At 42.9% G+C, this 12,747-nt stretch overlaps 1 protein-coding gene across 1 annotated transcript in view; it reads right to left on the bottom strand.

The window, feature by feature from the left end:
- The window catches only part of NAGK (N-acetylglucosamine kinase), an 84,694-nt gene that overhangs the window by 34,183 nt on the left and 37,764 nt on the right, over window positions 1–12,747 (bottom strand). Inside the window, 1 exon segment of the mRNA XM_029594352.1 lies at window positions 6,263–6,373. Coding sequence (XP_029450212.1) covers window positions 6,263–6,373 — 111 coding nt within the window.

The raw sequence follows: 12,747 nt of genomic DNA, 5'->3' as shown, positions 1-12,747 counted from the left end.
TTACCTTCCTAGGAAAGATGTCTGAACATTTGGTACCTATCAAAAGGACTGTGGTTTATACTCTTCAAACTTCATACTTGTCAAATAACAATAAAACCAACAAAAGTCCCTCTAGATTTTTTGGAAGATAGAGAAACGACAGCTTTCAGGAACATCCAGATAACCTTCTACAAAATACTTCTTTAAACATTTTTTTTAAGTGAGAAAATACTGGGCTATTATTGAATCATGTTTGGATTTGCATTTTAAGAATAGTGGGGTGTTTTTTTTTTTTATTCAGCCATGAGCAACTGAGGGTCTTACTCTGTGGTCTCAGTAAGCAAATATCAGTAGTGAAAAGCTGGTGGGGAGATTTTGAGATGTGAACAAAACTGTCCACCAAGAAGTTTATTATTTTTTAGAGTTAATTTGGTTCGCAAAAAGACAGTACGTCAAGTTAAACATTCTTCTATAAAAATACAGAATACGATGGCAGATAAAGGCAGTGAGGATCATTTAGTCTGCCGAATCTACCTTCTGGTGTATTGCATACACCTCAACTGAGCTCTGGCTTTCCTTCCACAACTAGGGATCCTCTGTGCTTATCCTATGATTTCTTGCATTCCAAAACTGTTTTCATCTCTATTACCTCACTCTGGATGGCCGTTCCTATCCATCAACCACCCTTTCTGTGAAGAAATATTTTTTTAAGTTAACTTTCAATGGATTGGTAGATTGTTGCCAGAAGATGTGGTTAGTGCAGTTAGTATAGCTGTGTTTAAAAAAGGATTGGATAAGTTCTTGGAGGAGAAGTCCATTAACTGCTATTAATTAAGTTGACTTAGAAAATAGCCACTGCTATTACTAGCAACAGTAGCATGGAATAGGCTTAGTTTCTGGGTACTTGCCAGGCTCTTATGGCCTGGATTGGCCACTGTTGGAAACAGGATGCTGAGCTTGATGGTCCCTTGGTCTGACCCAGTATGGCATGTTCTTATGTTCTTAATTCTGATAATAATCCATGGAGTGGATTAGCAGCCTAGTGGTTAGAGCAGCAGCTGAGAACCAGAGAAGCCAGGGTTTGAATGCTGCTTCTCCCACAGATACTCTTTGTGACCTTGAGATTAGATTTGGAAAAGGCGAGTAATTAAATCTAAAATTCATATCCAAGGAATTGGTAGTTACTAGGGAGACTGAGGTACTAAAAAAAGCTGTTGACTGGATTGGTCCTCTTAGCAATTGCACTTTCAATCAGACATCTTTGTCATGATTCACAATGGAACTGAAAATCATAAAATCCCAGGGTAGGCATTTAGAGAGAAGTTGGCAGACAGCAAAGCTATGTACAGTCCCTTGTAAAAATCCTGACCCCTTTGTGCATTTTTCACATTGGGGCGGATTTTCATACTCCGCGAATAGGCCTACTTTTGTTTGCGCTCCAGGCGCAAACAAAAGTACGCTGGATTTTAGTAGATACGCGCGGAGCCGCGCGTATCTGCTAAAAACCTGGATCGGCGCACGCAAGGCTATCGATTTTATATAGCCGGCGCGCGCCGAGCCGCGCAGCCTACCCCCATTCCCTCCAAGGCCGCTCCGAAATCGGAGCGGCCTTGGAGGGAATCCTCTAACGCCCTCCCCTCACCTTCCCCTCCCTTCCTCTACCTAACCCACCCGCCCGGCCCTGTCTACACCCCCCCCTTACCTTTCTCCGGGGATTTACGCCTCCCGGAGGGAGAAGTAAATCCCCGCGCGCGAGCGGGCCTCCTGTGCGCCGGGCCGCGACCTGGGGGCGGGTACGGAGGGCGCGGCCACGCCCCCGGACCGCCCCAGGCCGTAGCCACGCCCCCCGTACCCGCCCACAAAACGCTGCCGACACGCCCCCGAAACGCCGCGACGACCGGGCCCGCCCCCGACACGCCCCCCTCGGAGAACCCCGGGACTTACGCGAGTCCCGGGGCTCTGCGCGCGCCGGTAGGCCTATGTAAAATAGGCTCACCGGCGAGCAGGGCTCTGAAAATCCGCCCCATTCTGCCTAAAATATACAAATCAAATTGCATTAACATAGGAGTTTGTTTTACTGATATATATACACAACATATGCTTCAATTCCAATGTAAAATAACAATTATGAAAATACTCCAAAAGTAATTAAGAATAAAAAAAACAAAAAAAGGTCTTAGATTGTGTAAGTCTTCACACTCTGGCTCAATACTTGGTGGAAGCCCCTTCTGTAGCAATAACAACCATGAGTTGTTTTAGGGTAATGTCTACCAACTTTGCATAGCAGGATGGGGCAGTTTTTACCTATTCTTCTTGGCAGAAGAGCTCAATCTCTTTCAACATGGCTGGGGATCAGCTGTGGACTGCAGTCTTCAATTTAACACAGATTTTCTATTGCAGGGCTTCCCAAACGTTTAGCCAATGTAATCCCATTTTAGCACCTGAAAATTCACATGACCCCCAGATGACAACCTAATAATTAGGAGGGCAGTCCCCCTCCAATAATCACTCCACACTCACCCTCCCTGAACTCCAGCTGATCTCCTTTCTCAATTTCCATCTTCAGTCAATCCTCTCAAACTCCAAACTCTCCCTCAATTTTTACCCATGCCAGAGGGCTCTCTCTTAACCTCCTCCCCTCCAGCTGATCCCAGCTTACATCCCCTCTCCTCTCATCTTCCCAGCTAATCCCCCTCACCCGCAAGTCCTTTTTATAATCCTCCAACTGATCCTTTGTTATCCTCTTCCATTCACCCCCATTTCTTCCCTCACCCATTCCCTTTCCTCACTCTCGTCCCCATTCCAAAGCATCACTTTTTCCCCTTCTACTCTTATTACATTACGAAGTTGATATTTTGTCTTTCCCCCATCTCTACAGTCAATCCTACACCCTTCTCCAGCTGATCCAACCAACCCTCCTGTATCTGACCCGTCAAACAAGCACCATTTCCTTTTGGGCATCTGGCAACGGTAGATAACAATTTGTGGGAAGATGACAGGGGCAACATTTTTCTCTTGGGTAGGTTCCGTGGTGGGAATCTCTGCTGGGCCATACACATTCAGCTTTCACCTCCCTTAATGGCTGATCCCAAGTCCAACGGTGACCTATAAATGGTAGTAGCATTAGTAACGAAAAATCAGCATGGGTCCTGTGAACCAGTGCAAGCTCACAGGCCCTGCAGTGGCCTCAATCCCTCCCCCTTATCGTTTATTTGTAGTCCCGCTTTTCCACCATAAGAGTTCAAAGTGTGTGGCATGTAGCAGTTCAACAAAAGAAGCCTTAAAATGGTGAGGCACACCACCACCAGAAACAAAATATCAGAGGGGATTATGAATAAAAATTCCATGAACAGAAGGTAGGGTATAGAGGCATCAATAACTCTTTGGCAGGTTTTGGGGAGGTAAATTAACTGGGTAGGCCTCGGGCACGGGTAAAGTAAAGAAAGCTTGAGTAGGACATCAGAGGTTCAACAATAGCATGGGGGGGATTAAGGGGTGGGTGGGGAGAGCAGTTCCTAATGGCTCTGGTGAGGGAGTGGAAGTGCTGGAAGTCTCTTCAGAGGACAAGGAGGGGAGATGGGGCTGCGGGCCATAAGCTGTTGTGGACCAAAAAAACAGGAAGGGAGGCGATCTATGAAAGCCATAATGGTATCAACAAACAGGATATATGCCAGATGTCCTTTATACGCAATTTTTGTGGTGGAGACATAAAAATGCCCGACTCAGGCTGAGACTCGCCACTACCCAAGGGGCTGCCGCAGGGGCTGACTAGTTCAAGGATTTGAACATGCATATATCGTATATTATCAAGGTTTAAACCACCAGCCAAAATCTGTCAGTATGATGCAATTCAAAAATGTAGTTTCTTTACACCATAGCTCATGCAAGGGTGGGGGCCACTGTAAGGCCTGTGAGTGCATGCTGGCTCACCGACTCCATGTTGACCTTCACTACTAACGCTGCTGGTGCCCGAACGTCACTGCCATAGGCACTTGTGCCCCCATTTGTGGTAAAAATCCACAGTTTAGGAAGTCCTGTTCTATCGGAGTCAGGTCTGGAGTTTGACTGAGTCACTTGAGGACATTCACGTCCTTCCTGCTGAGCCGTTCCACTGTTGCTTTTGCTTTGTGTTTGGTATCATTGTCATGCTGAAAGATGACTCTTCTCCCCAGTTCCAGGTCTATGGCAAGCTGGAAGAGATTTTCCTCCACATCTGCCTGTACTTCGCATCATCCATCTTTCCTTAGATCTTCATAAATATCCCTGTCATTGCTTCTGTAAAGCCGCCCCCCCCCCCCCCCAAAACATAATGCTGCCACCACCACCATGCTTTACTGTAGGGATGGTGCTAGCAGAGTGCCATGCTGTGCTTGTTTTACAGTCAGCCGGGTAAACTAATCCAGCTAACCTTTAAGACTGCTGGATACATTCAGTGGCGCACCTGCACCACTGACTATCCAGCATAACATAGCAGCTAACTTTATTCGGCTAGCTTAGCCAGACTCCCTGCAGCTGAATATAGACCTCATAGTAGCTCTAGTGAAGAAATTGACACGATCTTCCTCTGGTAAAACCATGCTGCCTTGGATTCTGTACCCTGCTGGATTCAAGATACTTCACTATCATCTCCATTAAGTTTTCCCCAACACGGAGCTCAGATTAACTGACATGTGGTTCCCAACCTTGTCTTTGTTGCCATTTTTATGAGGGACAAAATCCATCCTTCTTCCAGCCTCCAAAGACTGATTGAACATATCCCTTCAGTGAAACTGCCTAAATATCCTAGGATGTATCCTAACTGGCCCCATAGTACTGTTCTCCTAGCGCCATGCAAGCCCTCTCTTCTATGAATAGCGTGGCACCTACCCCAGTATCATATGTACCTTTGTCAACTATTTATGGTCCTTCTCCAATCCCTTCTTCAGTGAATACGGAACAGAAGTATTTTAGTGTTTCTGTTTTTCCCTTCTCACCCTCCACTGTCCTCTTTCTCCTCATTTGTAAAATTTCACCTCTGCCTGTCCTCCCCGAAAAAAAATCTTATCCAGCTTTACTGCTTTCACTATCTTTCTTTCCCCGGGCCTTTGTTGCCTGCCTTCCTTGTGTCTCTCAGCTTTACCAGATATTCTTCCCTGTGCTCCTCTTTCTGAGAGCAACTGAACTTCTAAGAATGCTAATCCTTTTGTCTCTGCATTTTCAGCCATCTCTTTTGAAAACCCTTCCGATTTCTCTCTTCTTAGTTTTATTTAATGCATTGGCTCGATTATTTAAAACGGCTTTGAATGCAAGATGATCCCCTTATAGTTGGGTCAATATGATACTATCTGGCTACGAAGCACATGCTGCTCTTCGAACCACAAAGAAATCAACAGGTCCAGGCAGCGGAGAGGAAATCACAACCACGGAACGGTGCCCTCTTCTTAGCCTTCCTCTTCACTATGACAGAGAGAAAAAAATAAAAATAAAAAAAAGACATCAAGTGGCTTGGAGCTCTCGGAGGCAGAGTTCAAGCAGCTGCCATTTTGAACAGGCTCCTCTCCTCTTATGATGTTTACAGGATTTCTATTCATGCACAACACGCTTTCCCAGAGGTTTTCCTGCATCAAGATCCAGGCCTCCAACTCAGAAAGCACAGGGGTATTTGATTTGAATCCTCCTTTGATTTCATCAATTGAAGATGCTAATTTTGATAGCTTGTGTCTTCTAGTGCTGTCATGACACGTCATGAAATATCCTGAGTGACCCCCTCAGATGCAGCAAGAATGTTTCTTGCTCGATTGCCATCTACAGTCTGTGGGTCTGGCGCTCCCTCGGTAGCTTTGCGGACATTGCAACAGACTTTTTCTGTAAAAGTTTATCCATACACTATAGTGATTTTGTTTTCTAAAGCATCAGTTACAGGTGCCCTCTGCTTGGCACCATTAAGCAACTGTTCGCAGCATTTTCTCACAGGGGAGAATTTTCCATATTTGCAGTTATAACAAAAACTTTTTTTTTTTTTTTTACTGCCAGTAAAAGTATGTAATGGCTGAGAATTTCAACATAGCCTCCTTACTAATCACCTATGTTCAGATTTTATTTTAAAGGACAACATTTCACAAAAAAAGAAGAAAAGCCCAGCACATTCCTTGGACATTAGTAAAGGGGAAAAATGGTACCTGGCAGGAAAAAAAAAATGCATTAGGTTCAAATCACACACTGGGAAGCAAGTTGATGCCAATAGTAGCCTTACAGATATTTGTTCTGAGTGCTAAGCTAAAATAGAAAGCTATTCAGGCCTTACCCGACCCCTCATCTCCCATCAGGTGACCCCACCCTCCACAGCCAACTTCTGATCCGTCTGGATTCACAAGCTTACAGTTGGAACCGGTGCCAGAGATAAGCACCACACCACCTGGGAAAGGAAACGGAGAGAAAAAGGTCATCACCAGCTACCAATGAACAGAACCTAGAAATAGAGGCCTCATGATTTGGCAGCGCTGCCTCTGATCTTCACCCTTGGGCACATGAGCACGACGGACAACCTTCCTAGTCCTGAAATAAGGGTTGTTGGAGCCGAGGCCTATCCCCAGCTCCATCCTCCTCATATTCTCAACCTTGCCAAAGGGTGTGGCAGTATCAAGACCCGTCTGCAAAGGACATCCTGCTACACCAAGGCGGGAAGCATTCATAGGAACTAAGGATACCAACATGCTTATGAGAATAAAGGGGAATCATTTTTACCTCGGGTGCTATGCAGTACTTAATGTTGAATTAGCGGGTTGCTATTCTTTTTTTTTTTTTTTCAATAGGAATGTATTTCCCTCAAGTGGCAGAGAAATCTCTCTCAAATACATTTTTAGTTATATATGCCATAGGCTCATGACTGCTGGGCTAGAAGCATATGAATGCAGACATTTACAATAGGACTACTTAACTGAACTGTGGTTGGCAGCAGCCATACACCAGTGACCCTTATTCTTGGCTGTTAAGTAAGTCAAATTAGCAATGAACAGAAACTAAATACATCGCATTCCAATACACTGCTACTGAAACCTCGTGTTTTTAAGTACCAATTCCATTTTATTCTCGACTTTGAAAAAAGTCAGGTGTGCATAAGATACTGGCACATAGAAAAAGGAGTTCATTTCTATCCTGACTTTTAAAATCCTTTTTTTGTAATGTTGGCACTGTCTGTGGCTACCTGGCTTCGTTGCTCTCTTGGTTCAGTTGGCTGCTGGATTTGAGCAGAAGAGGAGAAGAATGCATAAGGTTTGTTGTGACACAAACACAAAATTTTTGTCTTGGGTCGTGGGGACAGAGGGAAGATTGTGTCTTGGCTATTGCAAAGGAAAGCCCCATTCTGCTGTAATAGAATCACACCAGGATGTGGGCCATCATTTTTTTTTTTTGGCAATCCAAAGTTTATTTGAAAGTAACAAATATTCTTACACATTATATACAAACAACAAGAAAAGAACAAAATCAGAGAGGATCCTTGGTTGCTAAAAGTGAAGCGAAAGGAGAAAACATGACCTAGTGGCATGCGTTTGAGTGCTTGCAGCTCTTCACCGGACTGAACCGACGAGTGTTAGGGCTGCCAGAATGAATGGCAAAGGGGTTAATATGAAATGTTGAGAATCTTAGCAGTCACGACGGCATCCATGTAGCTGGGCCTATCTGGCAGGCTGCAAGTTCTGTAATAACTGGAAGTCCTTGTGGAATGCTTGCATAGCTGGGTCTCTGTAGCAGGCTATGCAGCTGACCTAGGAAGCTCACGGCAACCAACAGTGGGCAAAGCAATTCCCCGAATGTCAGCAGGAGCAACAAAACCCACACAGATAGGCCACAAGACTCATAGCAACACAGATGACAGAAAGAGACCAACCTTTCCATCCCATCCAGTCTGCCCAGTTATTCCTGGACAGATGGATGTATGTCAGCTGCCAGCCAGAGTGTAACCGTTGTAAGATCTCTTTCCTGAATCAGGACAGTTGTCTATTCTTCTGCATTGGGCCTAATTCATTTTTCTAGCTATTCTTTGGGGCAGGGCCTCAACAGTTATGACTGATCCTATCTTTTTGACTTGTTGGTATGCATGCTCTTGGTCATTTCTGGTATCTTGTGTGTCCTGCTTTCCATGTTTTAGTGGAGAATGGCCCTTTTCTGCTTTATCTTAGTTTATTTCTTATGGATTCATCTTAGGCGGGGGGGGGGGGGGTGGATTTCTATGGCTGTTCTTTTCCTGTTCTCTTTTAGTTTTTCTTTTTACTGACTCCTTTGTCTTCCTTTCTTACTCTTGCCTCCCTATAGTCTTGTGGTTGTTCGGTTTTCATACCCTGGCGAGATTTGGTATGGGTTGGGGTGATCTCGTTTCTCCCTAACTTTGGGTCACAGATTGGCACTGCATGGCTGGCTCAGTATGTCGATCTTCTCCCCGTGGAAATTTGGGTGCTGATGGAAGTGGGGGAGGGGGATATTTTGAACATTCTGCTTGATTATTTTAGCTACACTTTTTATAAAGTTGCCTAAAACTTCTTTCAGTTTTTCACTGGAATCACCACCATTACTAGCAATATTTTTGCATTTTCTCTATGCCCAATCATTTTGAGCCTTCTTGTTGTTCTTTGAATATAAAAGTAATTTATATTTATTTATTATTAATTTTTACATACCGAAGTTTCATGAGAACATATCACATTGGTTTACATTAGTTAACAAGTATTTAAAAATATTTGCATTTCCAAAATTAAATGGAGAAGTAAATACAAAGCTTCATAATCTATATAAATAAAAATGTAAATGTTTGTTCAAAATCTTAAATCTCCGAAAGTTCTTCACCGATTGCTTTGAAATTTTGACACAACGTTGCATTCTAATACACGCGTGTTTTTATATACCTATATTATATAGATGTCATACCTGTGACAGGTAAAAACATGCTTTTTGGGGAAAAACAGCGCCATCTGTTGGATGTAAAAGCAACACACGCTATCTACAACATAAATGGGCTCTGACCGACGGACTGCAAATGCACAGTGGAGAGCAGCTCTACCGCGCATGTGTGGACCATAGAGCTCTGCGCTACGTGCTGGGTGTCAGAGGGGAGGAGAAAAGAGCAGATGAGTCGCCGCTCCGAGAAACAGCTCAGCCCGTTCCTCCGCAGCTGGGGAAGGGGGGAGGGAGTAGGGACTGCCGGACAGTTACACACAGGAGGAGGAAAGGGTAGAAGAGTTGCCGAGCCAGTCCGTCCACCGCTGGGGAAGGGGGGGGGGGGGGGGGGGGAAGGGAGTTGGGACAGCCGGAGCAGAGCTAATGCACATTGTGAAATTAAACCAGACTGAGCCATGGCAACACGTGGCCAGGTACAGCTAGTAAACTAATAAAAACAAATAAAATAGTAAAATAACTAATCATAAAATTTAAACAGTTAAAGAAAAGTGACTGAACTCACCAGCTAAATAAGTATGTTACTCTGAGAAACCCTTAGAAATAAATGTTTTGGTCCACTTTATACAGGAGATTAATTTTAAAATTGAAAGGAAACTCCCTATCGAAAGTAAATATTACCTCATCTTTTTTTTGCCTTGGCTAAGGTTAAAAGGGTGGTAAGTGGGTAGGTATATTATTTGCCAGGCATTTTCCTTTCATTGTTGGCAAAATAAGAGATCCAAATGGACGCTATAGTTTTGTTAAAGGCAAGGTAACAGGATGCCCCATCACCGAGGCCTCTATTTACTCTCCCAATTGATATTTGTTTGTTTAATTTATTTCTCATTGTTTGTCCTTTGCTGAGAGTAGAAATGCTTAACAGTGGGGATTTTAATTTGATTCTTTCTCCAACATTAGATAAAACCGTCCCAGTTTTCTAGGACCTGAGACATAATTGCCCTACTCTGAACAGTTGTCGGAGGCTGGACTTTACCCAAACTAAAAAAACTATATTCTCCTCCATATAAACTCTTATTCTAGAATTGATTTTATTTTTGTGGATAAGGTTAAACTGGGCACGGTGCGTGTGGTGGATATGGAATGGTTAGGCCATGCTCCTATTGTGCTTAAATGCGATTTGGATATCCGGGTTCAGAATTCCAGAGGTTGGAGACTGGATGATTACCGGTTAAGAGATAAGCGGATTTATTTCGCTACGGAAGTGGCCATTGAAGAATATTTTGAGTACATTGACGCTGGGAGGTTTCTGGGATGTCCTTTGGAAGGCTGCTAAAGCCACCTCAAGAGGGCAGTTGATTGCGTTAAATGCAGCTAGAGTGCATAAAGCTTGGACACTGGAAGAGAAAATAGAGAATAAAGTTACATAAACTCGAGATGCTGAACAAGAGATACTGCTCCACATGCCTCCAGGAGACTGTGCATCATAAGAGATCCTCAAATCTATTATTGTTCTAATAGTTGGGAAAACTATTTGCAGGGTTAAACAGTTATTTTATGATAAGCGGGATAAAGCAGACAAGTTGTTAGCCCATAAATTGCATTTACTGAAGATGTCTTTTATATGTAGCAAATCCTCATCATACTTTGCAAGATATTCTGGACATCCTCAAAGGATTTAGCAAAACCTTAAATTAGATGAATGAGCGTAACACAGATTCTGGGAATCAATGTATGTCAATCAAGTTGTGGAAGAATTGAAGGTCACTGCCCTTTTAGGTGGAGTGATAATTCCCCAAGGTACCTAGAGATCATTATTCCAAATTGTTTGGGAGATAAACTTTATGAGTTAAATTACCTGCCATTGCTTAAAATATGGAGCGATCTTAATTATGGTCCCCCTTTCAGATTTCTTGGTTTCGCAAGATAGCTACTATTAAAATGAATATTCTTCCTCTGTTTATCTTTAGGTTTGTTGTGATGCCCATTCGTATTCCTGACTTTCTTTTCCCAAGAAGCTTAAAAAATTTGTTTCTGATTTTGTAGAGTAAGGCAAAAAAAACCCTAGAATTGGTTTCCATGTATTATCTGAGCAGAGATATTTGGGTGGATTTGTACTTTCTGACTTCAGGGCTTATTACTGGGCTGCAGTTTTAAAGTGCGTTATCTTTTGGATGAGTGACTTCCCGGATAAAACACTGGATTCCGACTGGAAAGGGAAATTGCGCCATATAAGTCCTTTGCTGTGCCTCTTTCAGCCTTTCGTAAGCTGAGGGCATTATTCCCATAAATCCCACCCTTTTGTACCTTCGGCTCTGGATGTTTGCTATTCTGTCTTGGTTTCCTGGAGTGCTCCTCGCTCTGGAACAACCTGGATCTCCCTCCTCACTTCCCTAAAGCAAACTTTCCCTTATGTGTCCTCAGGGGACCTTAAATAGGCTGGGGCCAACTTTTTCGTGAGAATAGTTTTCTGGCTATTCAAGTTATGCATGAAAAAAATATTGTCTCCCTAATGCCCTGGTGTTTCCGTATTTACAGCTTAAAAGGGTGGGCTCTCCAGGCTTCTATAAAGTCGAAGTGCAGCAGAGGTTTGTCTGCCTTTGAAGAATTGTTTTTCAAAGAGAGTTAAGAATCAAAGATCTAATTTTATTTCTAAGCTATTTATGCCATCTGTCTCCACTGCAGTATCTGTGCTTAAGGGGGCTTGAGAAAAGGATCTGGGGGTTAGACTGTGTGATGAAGAATGGGAGGAAGATTTTCTTAGGTTTCGTGAGGGGAATTCTATTAGCGCTTCCATTCCGGAATCTGGGTACAAACGTTTCTACCGTTGGTATCTTACCCCTTTGAAGTTATATAAGATGGTGGTTCAAAGGGATCCCTTTTCTTGGGAGTACTGGGGGTAGGGGCTTCTTCATGTCTGGTGGGAGTGCTCCGTTATTACAATATTTTAGTCAGAATTCACTTCATGGATTGATAAAATCACCAAGGTAAAACTCCCTCTGGATCTTGTAATTGCATTCCTTGGGCATAATCTGAAGGCTTTACTAGTCAGGCTCTCTTAAGATGCCTTTCACCAATGTGTTCGTGTTAGTGGCAGCATCGAAACTCCTCTTCCAAACCACCTACTTCTTTGTGGCTCCAAAATCGATGGCCCATGCATATATTCTTAAATTGGCTGACTTTTTACTCTGTTAAACTTCTACTGCCTCTTCACCGTACCAAGTTGTATTATGTCCCTGTTTTATTGTAACTGCTACTTTCTCTTTTAGCACCTGTTAATGTTTCTTATTATATTAGTTTGTTAATGTTTCTTATTATATTAGTTTGTTATTATATTAGTTTGTCACACCTTGTTAATTGTAAACCGGCATGATGTGATTCCCATCGCGAATGCCGGTATAGAAAAACTCAAAATAAATAAATAAATAAATATTCTATAGAACTGTTGATGCACGGGGTGAAATTCTTATCCTGATGTTAGGAAGGTTTGCAAACCCTATCTACACTTTGATGATGTAGGTGGGTTGGGACCCAATCATGGGATGACCGTTTTTACCAATAATTTGTTTGTTTATCTCTTGCTGCCATATGTTTTTTCAGTCACTTTGCTCTTTTTTTTCTCTTTCTTTGGGGATTCCCCCCCTTTTTTGGTGGTGATCCTATGGGTGGTTTCGGGTTTTCAAGGGGGGAGTTTGGTTGTCTTTCTTTTCTGTGTCATCTTGTTTTATCTTCAGTTTATCATATTGTTATATCGTGAGATTGGATTTACTCTGGGCTATTGCCGATCTAACCTTTTTTTTTTTTTTTTTTTTTTATTTCTCATGCTTGGCTTTGGTTAGTTATTTATGCCTTTTCATGCTTTGCATTCCTTGCTCAGAAATTGGGCCATTTGTTATTTGT

This window comes from Rhinatrema bivittatum, chromosome 1, assembly GCF_901001135.1.
Source record: "Rhinatrema bivittatum chromosome 1, aRhiBiv1.1, whole genome shotgun sequence".
NCBI classification, from domain to species: domain Eukaryota; kingdom Metazoa; phylum Chordata; class Amphibia; order Gymnophiona; family Rhinatrematidae; genus Rhinatrema; species Rhinatrema bivittatum.
Note: the sequence above shows the minus strand (reverse complement) of the source record. Positions and strands in the feature narration are given on the sequence as shown.